This window comes from Periophthalmus magnuspinnatus, chromosome 4 (genome assembly GCF_009829125.3).
Source record: "Periophthalmus magnuspinnatus isolate fPerMag1 chromosome 4, fPerMag1.2.pri, whole genome shotgun sequence".
In the NCBI taxonomy this organism is placed as follows: Eukaryota; Metazoa; Chordata; class Actinopteri; order Gobiiformes; family Gobiidae; genus Periophthalmus; species Periophthalmus magnuspinnatus.
In genome coordinates, this window is record NC_047129.1 from 20418508 (window position 1) to 20437281 (window position 18774).

Below are 18774 nucleotides of genomic sequence, written 5' to 3' on the forward strand. Positions count from 1 at the left end.
TGCCTATACCCAATATGATCCGATACCAAAGTAGGGACTGAAAATATCTCTTATCTCCTTAAAACACAGTTCACTTATTCCACACAGATCCAGTCGTCTTCTGTAAGTGTCTCCTTCACATCAGACTGAATCCAAACTCATCTCTGTGTGTTTTATTCAGATTAATGTCAGTCTGGTCCCTCGTCCTCCGCTGCGTCTCAAACCCGGCCAAATGTGATCGTCCAATCAGATCTGTTTATTTCAGTGATTCATGTGAAACGAATGAGCTCATTGGTCACCCGTGATTCACAAATAAAATCACATTTCTCTCAGATTAACAGAGTTTAGTTTTCGCTCTTTGATTCTGCAAAAATCCACCATGTTTTTCAGCCCTGTGAGATTTTTTTATTTCATGTTTCCGGCGGGTGGACCATGTGTGTCGCTGATTGGCTAATCCACCTGTCAATCACACCCATCTGAAAACAGGGAGATTCAGAGGTGTCCAGACTCACATCTTCAGAAAGTGTTGAAGTCTTGGATCCAGGAAACAAGTTTTGGATGAAGACAAGTTCAAACATGAGACAATGGGTCAAAATCAGTCTAAATTGTCTGAACCGATGTCAGGGAACCGATACCTGATCCAGCTAATGTTGCAGTATCAGTATTGGTGCGTCCCTATTGAAAAAGCAGTTTGATAGATCCACCATGGTGCCATCTGTCCCGGTGTCTGCGCTGTCTGCTCTGTGTGACATCTGCTGAAAATAAACAATATTCAGGTTTTGAAATATGACTTTTTTCTAATCTATCTCCTTTGTCTGTTGCAGGAAGTCCATGAAATACTGAAGGAGTACGAGCTGAAGTACTGCTTTGTGGATCGTAACAAAGGCACAGGTACCACTGCTCTAAACACTCCAGATAAACACAGCTCCTCATGTAAACACAAGGATCTGAACTCAGCACGTTCAGCCACTTTGCACTGTTATTGTTCACACATGAGTTCAGCGGAGAGAGCGAGGCAGCGGGTTCAGTTTGTGAGTTACACTTTGCTTCAGTAATGCTTCAGTATGTTCACTATCTGTAAATGGGCTGATGGCAGAAGACCTGCACTTTAAAGGTCCATATTACACAACTCTCTGATCTGTTCTAATGTTGTTTCCTTGTCACAAATGGACCTGGAGTTGTGTTTTGTTTCATTCACACATGTTTAACACACAAATCCTGCATAATTAGGCTGAGCTCTTCTCTCAAACTGAAAACACTCTGTTCCACCTTGTGATGTCATCATGTGGTAATGTGCCTCACTGTGTTTTTAAACTCCACACACCTTCACTAGAGTCATTTGGATCATTCCAGCTCTGGGATTTCCAAAGTCTACTGAACTAAAGGTAAAAAGGAGTTAACTTTAAAGCTACCACTTCATGACATCACAAGGTGGAACAGAGCATTTTGAGCTTTGGAGATGTAACAGACTAATAATAAAGTGTTACTCAAACATGTGTGAATGAAACAAAACACAACTCCAGGTCTGTTTTTGAGGAGGCAACAGCATTAGAACATAGATTAAAAATTTGTACGATACAGGACCTTCAAGTCTTAACTAAATCAAGCTATAAATTGTATAAACTGTAAATTGTTTAAATCTGGGATGCCTGATTTTTAAAGATGTAAAACGTCACCTTTGAGCTCACCATGGAGACGTTATTTCTTTGCTGCTATTTTCTCCTGTGTGCTATTAAACCATAAACGTCCGTCCATGTAACTACACGTGTTTATATTGCTAAAAAAATCTTAAAAAACTTAAACTCTTACAGTGAGTGGAATCACCTCTCCACAGTACCTCAGAGTCCTGTGTTCTGATTCTGAACATGTTCACTTTGAGGTGCATTATTATTGTTGTAAAAAGCAGTGTAGGGTTAAAGTAGTTTCTTGTGTTTTTCTTGTTTTTTTTAGGACTTTCCTCAGGTTGAGTTTTTAGCCACGGTCGAGTTGGAGGTACAATTTCCACTTTAATAACGAGCACTGAATTTTGAGAGAAACCAAAACTAATGAAACTTGATCTGGAACAGTGACAGCGTTTTTGAATGTTTTTAATGTCATTTATTCAAACATAAAAGTGTTTCCATCTGTTTTACGAGGCTGTTTAGAAGTAGACCAGTATATCAAGTGCAGTTGTACAAGACGACTATAACTCATACAAACAAACATGCCCCCTGCCCCGTTACCGCCCTTATCCCCCCCCGTCCTTATCCCACCCCCTCCTTACCCCCCCCCCCGTGCGTGTGTCCCATTCCACAGAAATCCTGCATGGAGCCTATATTTAGTGTGAGCCCGTCGCCAAGCACCTGTAACGTAACGCCTTGGAGAGGGCACAGAGCTGTAAACAGCAGATATCAAAGCAGCAGCGCTCTGTCCCAAAGGTTAGCACTGATCAGAGCAGAAACACGGGCCTTTGCCAGGGTCTGCCAGGCTCTCACACTCTAACGAGCTGTGGCTCTGTGCGGTGGACAGAGGTGGCCACAGCTCACACTTTATGAAGCATTAGTTTATTTGACCATTTAAAGTTTAAAACGCATTGAGGAAATGGTGTGAGCGTCCCAAAGTGCACAGCGTTCACTCGATAGAACAACACAAACCAAAAACGATTATCCAGAGTCCACCACAGGACAGTTATACAGTTTAAATATTACAGTTATACAGTTTAAATATTACATATATTTATAAAAACATGTCAAGTGAAGTGTCGCCAGCTTTATGTGGAATCAGCTTCATGGAGCCGTGTTGGTCAGATTCTGGGTCAGGGTCCATTGCTCAATGTGACAAAAAATTTAATAATAATTATATAAAATAAAGAGGCGATGTGTCCTGAGACTGAGACAAACATTGAGAGAAGAACCAAACGAGGACACTGCGCTCAAAACTCAGACTAAACTAGGACTAAACCAGGACTATAACAGGACTAGAACAGGACTAAACCAGGACTAAAACAGGACTAAAACAGGACTAAACCAGGACTAAACCAGGACTAAACCAGGACTAAAACAGGACTAAAACAGGACTAGAATAGGATTAAAACAGGATTAAAACAGGATTAAAACAGGATTAAAACAGGATTAAAACAGGATTAAAACAGGACTAAAACAGGACTAAAACAGGACTAAACCAGGACTAGAACAGGACTAAAACAGGACTAAACCAGGTCTAGATCAGGACTAAACTAGGTCTAGATCAGGACCAAACCAGGACTGGGTTCAAAGCAGGACCAGATGATGAAGTGTGAATTCAAGTGTTAAATAATAATTATATAAAATAAAGAGGCGATGTGTCCTGAGACTGAGACAAACATTGAGAGAAGAACCAAACGAGGACACTGCGCTCAAAACTCAGACTAAACTAGGACTAGAACAGGACTAGAACAGGACTAGAACAGGACTAGAACAGGACTAAATCAGGACTAAACCAGGACTAAACCAGGACTAAAACAGGACTAAACCAGGACTAAACCAGGACTAGAACAGGACTAAAACAGGACTAAAACAGGACTAAACCAGGACTAAACCAGGACTAAACCAGGACTAAAACAGGACTAAAACAGGACTAAAACAGGACTAAACCAGGTCTAGATCAGGACTAAACTAGGTCTAGATCAGGACCAAACCAGGACTGGGTTCAAAGCAGGACCAGATGATAAGTGTGAATTCAAGTGTGTCTATTTGTTATTTAAAATGTAATGATGGAATGGGAGTTGTCCAGTGTTGTTTGCATGTTCTCCCTGTGCCTGTACCTTCTGCTTCTGTTTCCTTTTCTATCAAAAACCTCTCAGTGAAATAAAATGATAATGTGATATTTTGACACATTAATATTCAGAATCATATTTTTATTCAATCAGAAATTTGCCAAACGAGGAAAAGTTCAAGTGTTTCATGAAAGTGAGACGACTGAAATGTGTCTGTGTCTCACACTAGTGTCTCATGTTACATGAGTACTGTACTGCACTGTACTGTACTGTACTGTACTGTACTGTACTGTACTGTACTGTACTGCACTGCACTGCACTGTACTGTACTGTACTGTACTGTACTGTACTGTACTGTACTGTATCTGTCTCTATACTGTATATGTTAGGGTTAGGGTTAGTCCCTAAGTAGTAGTCCCTTACTGCAAGTCCCTGTTTTTAAAATCTTTATCAGCCCTTTTTGCTTCATATTTTTTAGGGGTTTTGAAAGATTTGAGAGTTTTTGAGAGTTTTTGTGTTGAGTTCAGAGCTGAGATGACGTTACTATCTTCTTTCAGTTATATCTGGTTGTCAACATATTTTGAACCTCAAAGTTCCTCTTTCGCTCAAGTAATTTATGTAAATTAGACACAATAGTAAGACTAACCTCTAGGGAGCATAATATTAACTCCTTTAATATGAAGTATTTACTTCTATGGGGTATTATCTGTAACACATCACATATTTAGATCTCCATGTTTCCTTTTATTGTTTTGAAAATTTGCTCTGAGTCAAAAGTCACTTCCACTGATCTGAAGGTTGGTGGTTCAAATCCCTCTTGACATAAACATCACTGATAGAGCGGTCAGATCCACACAGGTGACCCACAGGTTGGAGGTGCGATTCCAGCTCCTACAGATGAATGCTGTTGTTGTGTCCTTGGGCAAGACACTTAACCCCCCTCACCCCCAGTGTCTGTGCACACTTGTGTGTGAATGTATGTGTGAATATGTGAGTGGTTCTTGATGTGCTTGAAGTGCTTTGAGTCCTGAAGGTGAAAAAGTGCTATATAAAAATGTGAGCTGTTACCTGTGAAGCTGCTGCACATCCCACCAGGTTTGTGAAGCTGTAGTTTATTGTTTTGTGTCATATTTTTTTATATTTATGGAGAATTGTTGTGTGTGAGCATGGGTGATGTAGGCTTGTGGGTGGAGTACAGACTCATACAACTAACTGTAAGGAGGGTTTGAATAGGGCCTGGAAGAGATCACTAGATTACTCAGACATGCATGGATGACATCTAAAACCTCTTCAAACATGTTTTTGATGAGGAAAAATGTTGAAACATGGGAAAACGCTCCCCAGCTCGATTTTGCAGAATACCTCCTCTTTAATGAATTTAATTAATTCATTTGCATTGTGGGGCAGCCTCAGGTGCAGGTGAGAGTTCAGGAGAAGTGTTCCAGCTCTGATTCTTAATACCAGTTTTTATTACTCGCGGAGGAGCAGCTCTGCAGCATCTCAAAGATAAGGCCTGAGCGTGTGGCTTTGGATATGAGACTGGAGATAAGGAGCCTCTTCTGCTGCGGCTCTGTCAATGGGATGTAACAGGGCGTTTTATGATATATTTGGGAGGTGAATGGTAAATTTATACATAACCCAGTGTAGACGCACACAGCAGAGGATTGTTGTACTCTTTATGTTGTATTCTTTATTACAAACACCAGTCTTATCAGAAAAGCACACACACACTCTGACATTTTTCACGTTCACTCTGTACAAGCCTCCATTATGTTTATAGTTTATGCAGCTCAACAAAATATTGGAGTAAATTCATGGATAATGTCCTTTAAAGAGAAACTCTAACTTTTCTGCTCATCTCTATCGAGATGTTGTATAGCCTTAAACCTTCCCATTTTGCATACTTCTTATTACAAGAAACACCTTGAGAACGTACATTCTTACTATGAGCTCACCGCTCTACTGACCTGCAACTTGACCTGGTGTCATTCATGGAGAGGTTTGTCGTCATGGAGAGGTTTAATGCCATGCTGTGGAACGTTCTAGAATAAACATCTCCATGGAGACGGGCAGGTGGTGGACCCTCAGCCAGAAAAGCCACATATTTACTTTGCCTTTAACAGCCACAAAGTCAGTACATGATTTTAAACTGTTGTATTGTATTTTGAACATTTTTATACATTTGTCGTGTTTATCGTCTGACAAAGACAAAAAAAGATCACTCACCTTTATCATATACACAAACATGTAAACAAAACAAACACAAACATGTAAACAAAACAAACACAAACATGTAAACAAAACAAACACAAACATGTAAACAAAACAAACACAAACTGAAACAGAAACAACCTGCCCTTTAATCCCTAACAGACAAAATCACATCAGCAGAGTTTGAACCATACACTGTTTATATAACACACTGTATATAACACACTGTATATAACACACTGTATATAACACACTGTATATAACACACTGTATATACACACTGTATATAACACACTGTATATAACACACTGTATATACACACTGTATATAACACACTGTATATACACACTGTATATACACACTGTATATAACACACTGTATATAACACACTGTATATACACACTGTATATAACACACTGTATATGCACACTGTATATAATACACTGTATATAACACACTGTATATACACACTGTATATACACACTGTATATAACACACTGTATATACACACTGTATATAACACACTGTATATGCACACTGTATATAATACACTGTATATAACACACTGTATATACACACTGTATATACACACTGTATATAACACACTGTATATACACACTGTATATAACACACTGTATATAACACACTGTATATACACACTGTATATAATACACTGTATATAACACACTGTATATACACACTGTATATAATACACTGTATATAACACACTGTATATACACACTGTATATACACACTGTATATACACACTGTATATACACACTGTATATAACACACTGTATATACACACTGTATATAACACACTGTATATAACACACTGTATATGCACACTGTATATACACACTGTATATAACACACTGTATATAACACACTGTATATACACACTGTATATATATATATATATATATATACAGTGTGTTATATATATACGGTGTATATACACACTGTATATACACACTGTATATACACACTGTATATACCACACTGTATATACACACTGTATATAACACACTGTACATACACACTGTATATACCACACTGTATATACACACTGTATATAACACACTGTATATACACTTCATGTGACAGGAGCGAGTGCTGTGGGTGACGTCACACTCTCTTACTTCACTTTACTCAGTCTGTGGGTGGTATTCAGACTACTCAGAGTATTCAGAGTACAGTTACTTTTCCATAATCAAAAGGACACACTGCAGGACCTGATCACACACTTAAACTGCACAGAAACACAGAGAAAATGTCAAATTGGGCTTGTGTCGGTTCAGATGTGATTTTACCTTCTCCATGTGACTCAGAACAAACAGTGAAACAAACATGAAGCAGTCTTAATCCTGCGCTGCATCTTTACTCTATAATTTAAGTATAACTCAGTGTAAAAGTATTCTCAGTATTCAGAACACAGTACTCTGATTGGATCATGTAACAGAATACATTACAGACTACATTTTACTGCAGTACTCATGATCATAACAAACCACGAGCGATGTAATCGGAAATACGGCATTACCCCCCGGGCCAAGCACCCTTTAAATAAACGCTGTAAATGTCAGCTGTGAGTGTGTGTATGAGCGACTGTGTGTGTGAGTGTGTCCGTAGGGGGTCGAGTTGTCGGGGCGATCCCCTCTCTCCTTCATTTAATGGCAGATCGATTTCAACCCTCTCCGGCTTATCACGACGTGTCCCTAAGCCGTGCGTGTGTGAGTGTGCATGTACTTGTGCATGTGTGTGTATGTCTGTGCATGTGTGTGTATGTCTGTGGGTGTGTGTCTGTGTGTGTGTGTGGTGGGGGCTCATACTTAACCTTGATTGGAGCTTTTATGTGTTTGTCGCGTCCTCACTTTGTCTAAACGTCCTCTTTAGGTCTGATATTCGAGTTATTGTGTGTTGAAATGGTCGCTCTGGTGTTAATCGCAGGTCAGAACGATGGAGCAGTCGTGTTGCTGTGGTTTTATGGTGAGGCTCTGGGGTCGTGTTTATGTGCGTGTGTATTAGTGTGTGTTTATGTGTGTGTGTAGGGACGTGACACTTTACTTGAACCCTGCGTTCTCTGGATCAGTTTACATGTGGCTGGATCACATCGAGTGGCTGTTTACAGGCAGCGTCTGTCCCTCTGCCTCTCTGCTTTGCACTCGGGCGTGTGAGTATGTCCACACTGACCGGCCCAAGTGTGAGTATGTCCACACAGACGTCCACACTGACCGGCCCAAGTGTGAGTATGTCCACACAGACGTCCACACTGACCGCCCCAAAGCCCCAAAGCCCCAAAGCCCCAGAGTCCTCCAGATGAAGAGTCCACCAGCTGAAGACGTTCAGTTAAAGCCACACTATGTAACTTTTCTTCCACCTGCTCGTCCTTCACTTGCCTCACATTAGATTGGTGCAGCACTCTGATTTCTACACATTTAACACATTTATACATGATCACTTTTATCAAACACGACGGCAGAACAAGACGAAAAACTCTTGTTAAATCCATTCATTTTCTTCCCGTTGTCCGGAGGCAGCAGTTTAAGCAGGGACTCCCAGACTTCCTTCATCACAGACACTTCCTCCATCTCCTCCGCTGGGACCCTGAGGCGTTCTCAGTCCAGCCGAGAGACAGTCCCTCCAGAGTGTCCTAGGTGTCCTCCTTCCCATGGGATAATGCCCCTCAAAATAAGTAATTGAGGAGTTCTATAATATAAAGTGTGAGATAAACTACCTAATATGACACACAGGTTGGCGATTTGATTCCAGCTCTCATAGATGAATGCTGCTGTTGTGCCTTTTGGCAACACACTAACCCCCCTCTCCCCCAGTGTCTGTATGTGTGTGTGAATGTGTGAGTGGTTCCTGATGTGGAAAAGTGCTGTATGAACTCTGACCGTTGACCATAACGCTGATCCATAACTGCGGCGATGAAGCTGATAAAATGTCTCCCAGGCCACAGACAGATGTTTCTATATGAGCTCCTCACTTTTATTCCAGCGTTTCCCCATTGCCCAATAAGTCTGGTTACACTAACTCTAATTACTCATATGAAGAGACAAAAGGGTCAGGTCTGTGGAGACTCCAGCTCTTCTGCTTCTAATCCAATAAACGCTGCTGCAGTGTCTTTGCAGTTCATCCACACTCAGGACGACGCAGGCTTTAAACAGAAGTGATTGAAATATAAATCGATGCAGAGGCGCCTATAGATGCACCTATCTCTTGTGTATTTTTATATTCTGAATCTCTTTCTGGGTCCACATTTGGAGCCTAATGGAACCCAGCGTCTCTGAGGAGCTCATTTTGAACCTTCACTTTGGACTTTAGTGCTTAATGCTAGCAGACGCTCGCTCCGAGAGAGAGGGAGGAGAGACATGTCCGTCATAATTGATTTCTGTTCATTAGTTCCACTGTCCCCAGCTCGGCAGTTACTTAATCTGTGTTAGCTAGCATTTATGTAATTTGTTCTGCTACAATCAGGGTGATGTGCAGGTCAAAACAACATGTGGTTAAGCTAATGTGGAACTGTCTGAGTGGAAATAATGGCGCTGTGAACAGTTTAAAAAGCAAATGACAGATTAGACCAGAGACTGTTTATATAAATGGACATAGCTAACCTGCTAGCTACCACACTCCAAACAGGAAGTGATCATGGGCGCACTTCTGTCGCCATTGATTCTGGCTCCAATTCACTTTCTGTGTAAAAACTGTGTCCCCTCTCTCTGTATCTGCTGCTGTCAGACTCGTTGTTTTGGTCTTAAATGTTCGTATTAACCCGCTCTACATGATCCTGGGGTTTTTATTTCACTATTGTGTCTGTAAATCAAGATATGAACATTAATAACAGACAAATCAGGTGCCTTTGTTCCCCGAGGTCGCTCATGCTAGCATTAGCAACAGGTTTGATTGACAGCTGAAGTCCACTCATGATCACTTCCTGTTGTGATTCTTTTTTATTCTGTAAAACACATTGAATTACTTTGTATCTGAATTGTTCTATACAAACTTGCCTTGCCTTGGAATGTAGCAGCTAACAGGTTGGCCAGGTCCATTTATATAAACAGTCTGTGGTCTAGAGCAGCAGGTAAGTCCAGGGGTGTAGCACCAAATTCTGGACCCTGGGCATCTGTCATCTTAGGGGACCCTCGTTACATATTGTCTAATGAAAAATGCACATTACTGACTTTGTGAGGGGCCACTCCCTGCACTGGGCCCCGGGTAAACAGCATCTTTAACCCCCCAATCTGACGCCCCTGGTAGAGACATACACAGAGGTAATTCCTTAACTGTTACCTAGCAACTGTGACGTAAACAAGTCAAAACATATCTATCTATTTCACAACAGTCATGATTCATTAGACCAATAAAGTAAACAACACATTTATTTTGTCAAATGCAGCAGTTTTAACAGCAGACAAAACTAAAACATGAAAACCCTCGTGCATTTTAACTTAAACTGGAATAGTCCTTTTCCAATAGGAGTCTTCTGGGATGCTGGGAGTATTTTGCAGGAATGATTTCAGAAGTAGGCTCAGAATTCCAATCTGAATATGACAACATGAGCAGATCTGATATTGGCTGTTTGGCTCCACGCCCCAGGGGGCGCTCTAATAGATTCTGCGTGAATTATTAATCACATGAAGAAGAGCGATGATGAAAAGCAAAATTGTATCAACGGTGAGCGTCAAATGCAAGAAATCTCAAATCTGTCACTTTAATCAGACCTGTTCTGTTCAGATCTTAATCCATGTTCCACAGTGTGGCTTTAAACCAGCTCCTGTTCAAATAGTTCAGAGGTTTAACCATGTTTTAACCATGTATTTGGAGTAATTCATATTTGAGTAATCTTTAATCGACTATTTTCAAGACGCCATTTTGTCAATCTACCCCCGTTTAAGGAGCTGAACGCTGTGGGTGATGTTGCCATGGCGATGTACACAGTATTTCACACTTGTTATGCTAATGTACAGTTCATACTATAGACTGTTTATATAAATGCACATAGCTAACCTGCTAGCATAGACTGTATATACTGTTTAAATGGACATAGCTAACCTGCTAGCATAGACTGTATATACTGTTTAAATGGACATAGCTAACCTGCTAGCCGTCACGTTCCAAACAGGAAGTGATCATGGGCGCACTTCCAGCTCCATCGACTCTGGCTCCAATTCACTTTCTGTGTAAAAACTGTGTCCCCTCTCTCTGTAACTGCTGCTGTCAGACTCGTCATTTTGGTCTTAAATGTTCGTATTAACCCGCTCTACATGATCCTGGGGTTTTTATTTCACTATTGTGTCTGTAAATCAAGATATGAACATTAATAACAGACAAATCAGGCGCCTTCTTTCCCCGAGGTCGCTCCTGCTAGCGTTAGTAACAGGTTTGATTAACAGTGTTGCTAAGTGCCCACCCCCTGCTAAATCAGTGCGGCGGGTGAGAAGGGGCATTACCTTCAACAGCCTCGCTCTGGATTGGCTCTTTGGTTGCTATGACACTCATGGTCGAAATTGTAAATATGCCCAAATCATCCCTATAACTGCTTTAGCCCCGATGAGTTTCATTTGGAGCTGAACGCTGTGGGACGTCACCCTCACTTAGTCACTTCTTTAGTCTGTGGTTCTCTGGTTCATTTTTTGTGTATACTTTTTCCTCCCTGAGCGGTCACCGGGTCGTCCTCTGTCCAGACATTTTTCACTCTTATCGTCCAAACATCAGAGCTGGTGTTTTAACCGTGTGAGGCTCATGTCTTTGTCTGCTTTATATCACATAAACTCAGCCCATGGGAACCGGAAACGAGCGAGCCTTTAAATGCACAGACAGATTTATAATTGGTGTGAAATGCGCCCGTCTCCCTGGTGTTGTGTCGGGCTTCGCTGGACCCGACGCCGTCAAGCGTTTACGACTCAAATGTGAGCTCATTTTGGTTTCTTTACACTCGGGAGAAGCTGCTGTTTGTTTGTTGTAAACGACTTAAGGGAAAAATGGAACACGGCGTTTCTTCAGCACGTGTGAGGTGAGGTTATTTCAGATGTTTAGTCTGGAATCGAGCGTAAAAGTGACATGTATTTGTACAAAACTGAATGTTCCATGTGTGAAAGTGGAATTATAAATAGAACTACGACTGTGAAACATTCCAGTATCAGCAACTAAAACCCCAAAGGCTGCAATTATTTTGATAATAGAATGAACAAACTGTCCTGTCTGTTTAAAGAGAAATTTGATTGTGACAGAAACTGTTTAAAGAAGAGGAATATTATTTGGAATTCTGGCAGTGAGTATCATAGCAACCAAAGAGCCAATCCAGAGCGAGGCTGTGGAAGGTAACGCCCCTTCCTGCCCACACCACGCTTAGCAACGCTGTCAATCGAACCTGTTGCTAACACTAGTAGGAGCAACCTCAGGGAAAAAAGGTGACTGATTTGTCTGTTATTAATGACTATATATATATATATAAACATAGCTAACACGATAGCCGCCAAACAGATTTACACACACAATAGCGAAATAAAAAACCCAGGATCATGTAGAGCGGGTTAATACGAAGATTTAAGACCAAAATGACGAGTCTGGCAGCAGCAGTTACAGAGAGAGGGGGACACAGTTTTTACACAGAAAGTGAATTGGAGCCAGAGTCAATGGAGCAGATCACTTCCTGTTTGGAGCGCAGTGGCTAGCAGGTTAGCTATGTGCATTTATACAGTCTGTGGTTGCTCCTGCAGTTTCGAGCTCGACAAACACATGGGATTCTTGTCTTAGTTTGTCAGTTCAGATTTTAGTCTTCTCTCTGATGCTAAAGCTAATGCTAACGCTAATGCTCCTAGTGTTTACCATGTGCACACTAAACAGAATCACACTTTTTAAACATAAATCACAAATATAAATCTTCAAACTTGTGAGATTTTTTGTTAGATTTGTTTTCAAAATTGTGCAGCTCTAAACAGAACAGTAACCTGCAGCTGTGGTCAGCGCATCGACATCTGGACAGTGTGATGTTCAAAAATATATCAAATAATCCTGTATAACACTCAGGAGGCGGAGAGCGTCGCTGCATCCTGAACGACAGACTGATGTTTACTGAACTCTGCAGAACACGAACACAACTAATTTGTGCTGTTCTGTAATTAGGCCGAAGGCAATCAGTGTGATGTTTAATTTCAATTATAATGTTGAATCAATGGTCTGGGCCAGAACAAGAGACGAGACCATGGAGTTTGGTGCTTTTAAAACGATAATACACCTGTGAGCTCTGAGCCAGCCTTTACTTTTCAAAACAAGTTATTTTCATTATCTTTGTCTTTATGTCACAATGGCGCGTGTGTTTAAGGTGGTTTCAGGGAAATATCAAGATCGAACAGCTGTTGTGATGAAAAGTATCAGGTTTACTACTTCCAGTGTGCTGCGCGTGACTAAAGGGAAGGCATCTGTAGTAAAATTCACATCGGCAGGTTTTGATCTGTGTTCTTAAAGGTGCAGCACGTCACTCTGTAGTCGTTTAAAGCCGTATTTTAGAAGACTCCAGACAAGTGGACGTAAGACCCTCCATCACAAAAGTATATGCTAAAACACTTTTCTAATTGATACTTCGCAGCTGAGGTCGTCAACATTCTCTGGAGGTGTGATGCTAACTGTAGGCACTGCTCTGTCTGAAGCTCTGTTACTCAAGTTAGACTTTAATCTGAGTTTTGTTTTAACTTAATCTGACCATAAAGAGCTGACCTATCTGAACTCAGGTGAACTGATTTGTGCTGCTAAACACGTCCCTCTCAAATAACATTACAGTCACAAGCTAGCATTAGCATTAGCCAGCAGTTTTTCAGTTAGTTGCGCTCACCTTTTTGTTGAAAATCATACTCCTGGAAGTGTACACGTGTATGAGCTGTGCACGTGTGAGAGCGTGCACGTGTGAGAGTGTGCACGTGTGAGAGTGTGCACGTGTGAGAGTGTGCACGTGTGGGCCTCTCTCCTGTTGGACTTATTCGGTCACAGTGTTCATGTTTACATGTCTCTGCTCCTCTGAGACATCACAGACCCTTCTCCCTCTGTACCTCCAACGCACCCCCCCCCCCCCCCCCCCACACACACACACACACACACCCACACACCCCCACACTCCACTATAGGGTTTAACACACACACACTCCCTATAGGGTTTAATACACACACTCACACACTCCACTGTAGGGTTTAACACACACATACACAACAACAACAACAACAACAACAAACTTTATTTATAAAGCACTTTTCATACAAGAAAAATGTAACACAAAGTGCTTTACAGTGCATTAAAATGCACATGTTCTCTGCGGCCCTGAGGTCCTCCGGCAGACTGTTCCATAGACGGGGGCCATAAAACTGGAAAGAGGCCTCACACTCCACTGTAGGGTTTAACACACACACACACACACTCCACAGTAGGGTATAACACACACACACACACACTCCACTCTAGGGTCAAAGGTTAGGGTTATTATTATAGTTTGTGTATTGTTGAGTTACTAGAGTCATCGCAGTTGAATTTACAGCAATTTGAAGTCAGGATAAACAGAGAGGAGCAGAGTTAGTGTTCCTCCTCAACTCCTGCTCCTCAGCTCCTGCTCCTCAGCTCCTGCTCCTCAGCTCCTGCTCCTCAGCTCCTCCTCCTCAGCTCCTCCTCCTCAGCTCCTGCTCCTCAGCTCCTCCTCCTCAGTTCAAACACCTCCTGCTCCTCCTGATCGGCTCATACCAGAGTCACACAAACTCAAAATCCTTTTGTCTGTGATGTTCAGAGCGTTTGTTCTTTCTGTTTTTGCTGAAGCTCGTCTAACAGTAGTTCATTTGTTTACTCGTTGCTATGGTGATGGTCACAGTGTAGTGACAGAGCAGTGATGAACTGTTGGACCTGTGCAGTAACACAAACATCATGTGCAGCAGGTATCCTCAGAGTCTCACACATCCAGGAAAAAAGAGGAATAAAAGCTGTGAGCTCGAATTTAGAGGGTCTTGTTTTAGTTCAGCGGGTCACATTTCACTCATTTAAATCTTAATAATAATAATAATAATAATAATAGTATTGTTATTGTTATTATTATTATTATTATTATTATTATTATTATTATTATTATTATTATTATTATTATTATTATTATTATTATTATTATTAATAATAATAATAATAATAATATTAATATTAATATTATTATATTGTAATTATTCTTATAATGTACTTTTCCAGAAACAGGACAGACTGACCTCACCTGATTCAGACCGGGCAGGGTGGGGGAAGTGTCTTGCCTAAAGACACAACAACAGTTTCCACTAGAGTACTCTTTGACCTTTTACTTTTACTCTACTTCCACAACTACTTCCTCTACTTCCTTCCTATGTCTCCTTCCCTTGTGTCCTTCACCTGTCTGCGTCCCGTGTTTCCTTTCTGTGTCTCCTTTCCATGTCTCCTTTCTTGTGTCCTTTCTTGTTTCCTTCCCATGTCTCCTTCCTTGTCTCCTTTTCTTATCTCCTTCCTTTGTCTCCTTCCCTTATCTGCGTCCCATGTTTCCTTCCCTTGTCTCCTTCCCATGTTCCTTTCCCCTGCCTCTTTCCCTCGTCTCCTTCCCTTGTCTGCGTCCTGTGTTTCCATCCCGTGTCTCCTTCCTCATCTCCTTCCCTTGTCTCCTTCCCTTGTCTGTGTCCTGTGTTTCCTTTCCGTGTCTTCTTTCCATGTCTCCTTCCCTTGTCTCCTTCCAGTGTTTCTTTCCCTTGTCTCCTTCCCTTTTCTTCTTCCCTCACCATTAGGAGGTAGGAGGCGAGGTACTTTACCCAGAGCTTGTTAGCGTCTCCGTGTCTCACATTGAGAAGTTAAACATGGCTCATTATGTGAGTGGGCCGCATGTTTCTGTGGGTGGGACCTCGAGCTCAGGAGGACCTCGTTATCAAAGAGGATTTGGAGTTGGCCTCAGACGTCGGTGCTAATCACTCCGCTTTGGTTTAATTTAAATAACGGGCTTGGGTCCCGTTGGTTTGGAAGCACCTGTTGGCAGACGCTCTGATGGATGTTTGGGCGCGTTGGCGAACGATCGGAGAATAAATGAAGTTTGTGGAAGTTGCCAGTGTTTTTTTTTTTTTTTTCATGTAAATTATCTTTGGGAATCAGCATCTCGTTACTACAGCGCGCGTCTTTGTGGACTTTACAAAACAAAAAAAAACAAAAAAAAACAGTTCCTCATGAATACTAAAACTCTTATCAAAACTAGATCATTACAAGTTTAAACGCAGAGGAAAAAAATCACGTAAAGAGCCAAAAATGTGACTTTTTCTGTATATTTCACACTGATCTGAGTCTAAATCAAACTAAAAGAAACTCATTAAACACTAAAGAAACAACTTTTATTTGATGTTAAAAATGACACTGTATCTGAGATGTTCTGGAGCGATACGACCAGGAAATATTCTTATTCCAACCCACAGACTGTGTAAAGACGCGAGTGTGACGTCACCACAGCTTCAGCTCCAAATGAAGCTCATCGAGGCTAGAGCAGTTATAGCGGCCAGTGTGGAGCAGATTCATATTTGGAATTCTGACCATGAGTATCATAGCAACCAAAGAGCCAATCGGGAGCAAGGCTGTTGAAAGTAATGCCCCTTCCCATCTACACCGCTTGTTTAGCAGGGGGCGGGCGCTTAGCAACGCTGTCAATCAAACCTGTTGTTAACGCTAGCAGGAGCGACTTCAGGTAAAGAAGGCGCCTGATTTATCTGTTTTTAATGTTCATATCTTGATTTACAAACACAATAGTGAAATAAAAACCCCAGGATAATGTAGAGCGGGTTAATACGAACATTTAAGACCAAAATGACGAGTCTGACAGCAGCAGTTACAGAGAGAGGGGACACATTTTTTACACAGAAAGTGAATTGGAGCCAGAGTCGATGGAGCCCATGTGCCCATGATCACTTCCTGTTTGGAGGCTAGCGTGTTAGCTATGTCCCTTTATATACAGTCTATGGTCCAACCAGAGCATTGGCTGAACCAGTGCGCCGCCCGACCAAACTCTGCTTCTTTCTCTCTGTCTGTCTCTCCTCTTTCCTCTCTTCCCCCTCTTCTCTCTTTCACATAGGGACAGTTCAGAGGTATGTGCACTGTCTCTCTCTCTCCTCCTCTCCTCCCTTCCCCCTCTCTTTCTCTTTTTCACATAGTTCAGAGGTATGTGGTCTGTCTCTCCCTCTCTTCCTCTCCTCTCTTCTCTCTTTCTCTCAGTTCAGAAGTATGTGCACTGTCTCTCTCGCTCTGTCCCTCTCTCTCCCCCTCTCCTCTCTTCCCTCTCTCTCTTTCACACAGTTCAGAGGTATGTGCACTGTCTCTCTCTGTCTCTCTCTCCTCTCTCTCTTTCTCTCAGTTCAGAGGTATGTGCACTGTCTCTCTGTCTCTGTCTCTCCTCTCTTCCCTCTCTCTTTCTCTCAGTTCAGAGGTATGTGCACTGTCTCTCTCTCTCTGTCTCTCTCCTCTCTTCCCTCTCTCTTTCTCTCTTTCACACAGTTCAGAGTTATATCTACTGTCTGTATGTCTCTCTCTCTCCTCCTCCTCTCCTCTCTTCCCTCTCTCTTTCTCTCTTTCACACAGTTCATAGTTATATGTACTGTCTGTCTCTCTCTCTCTCCTCCTCTCCTCTCTTCCTTCTCTCTTTCTCTCTTTCACACAGTTCAGAGGTATGTGCACTGTCTCTCTCTCTCTCTTCTCTCTTCCCTCTCTCTTTCTCTCTTTCACACAGTTCAGAGGTATGTGCACTGTCTCTCTCTCTCTCTCGCTGTCTCTCTCCTCTCTTCCCTCTCTCTTTCTCTCTTTTACACAGTTCAGAGGTATGTGTACTGTCTCTCTGTCTCTCTCTCCTCCTCTCCTCTCTTCCCTCTCTCTTTCTCTCTTTCACACAGTTCAGAGGTATGCGCTCTCACTAAGCTCCTGTGGAATCAGGGCTCAACGGGACAAAGGAGATTCCAGCCTCTCAACACTGTCCTTTGTCTGACGGTCAGCAGGGTCTGTGAGGGTCAGAGAGAAGAGGGTCAGCAGGGTCTGTGAGGGTCAGAGAGAAGAGGGTCAGCAGGGTCTGTGAGGGTCAGAGAGAAGAGGGTCAGCAGGGTCTGTGAGGGTCAGAGAGGAGCAGGTCAGCAGGGTCTGTTGTGTGAGGGTCAGAGGAGAGAGAGGGAGGATCTGTGTTTGGATCAGAGCAGCTGCAGTTTGAGTTTGTTAAATGTTAAATCTACATGGTCTGAAGTGAAGCTCTGAGTCTGTTTCCTGGACAGCAGCGTGTCCCTCGTCCTGTGGAGGATCTAGTCTCTCACTCCCTCCCTCTCTCCCTCTCATTCGCTCTCCCTTTATCGTCATCTGTCCATCTGTCTGCTTGTGAAGTACCAGATGCATAAATGTGCTCTGTCCCAGATGCACTGAGTCAATACTGGGATCAGATATCGGCTCCAAATATCGGTTCAGTTGATATCGTGTTGGACAAACTGATGTAATGAGACGTTTACAGGTCGTATTTGGACCAGAAAGTCTCAGAATGTTTGAACTTTTATTTACACAAAGCTGTTCAGTCGTTACATCACAGATAAACAGCTCCTTAAAGAAAAGTAACATCTCCATAAATGTGGATCAGTTTGTTTTATTTTATTTAAAGTAAATAAAAGCTGTTTCTCTGGTATCAGTCGATATCAAGAATCAGCAGATACTTAAAGCCATAGTATCAAACTTTGTATCTCTCTCTCTCTCCCTCCCTGTCACTCCCTCTCTCTCTCTCTCCCTCCCTCTCCCTCTCTCCCTTTGTCATCCTCCCTCCCTCTCTCCCTCTTTCCTTACCTCTTTCCCTCTTTCATCC

At 42.0% G+C, this 18774-nt stretch overlaps 1 protein-coding gene across 1 annotated transcript in view; it reads left to right on the top strand.

Annotated features, from left to right (window-relative positions):
• Positions 1–18774, top strand: part of raver2 (ribonucleoprotein, PTB-binding 2) — a 104679-nt gene that overhangs the window by 25953 nt on the left and 59952 nt on the right. The window contains exon 2 of the mRNA XM_055221031.1: positions 804–870. Within this exon, the coding sequence (XP_055077006.1) occupies positions 804–870 (67 nt within the window). The remainder of the gene's footprint in view (positions 1–803; positions 871–18774) is intronic.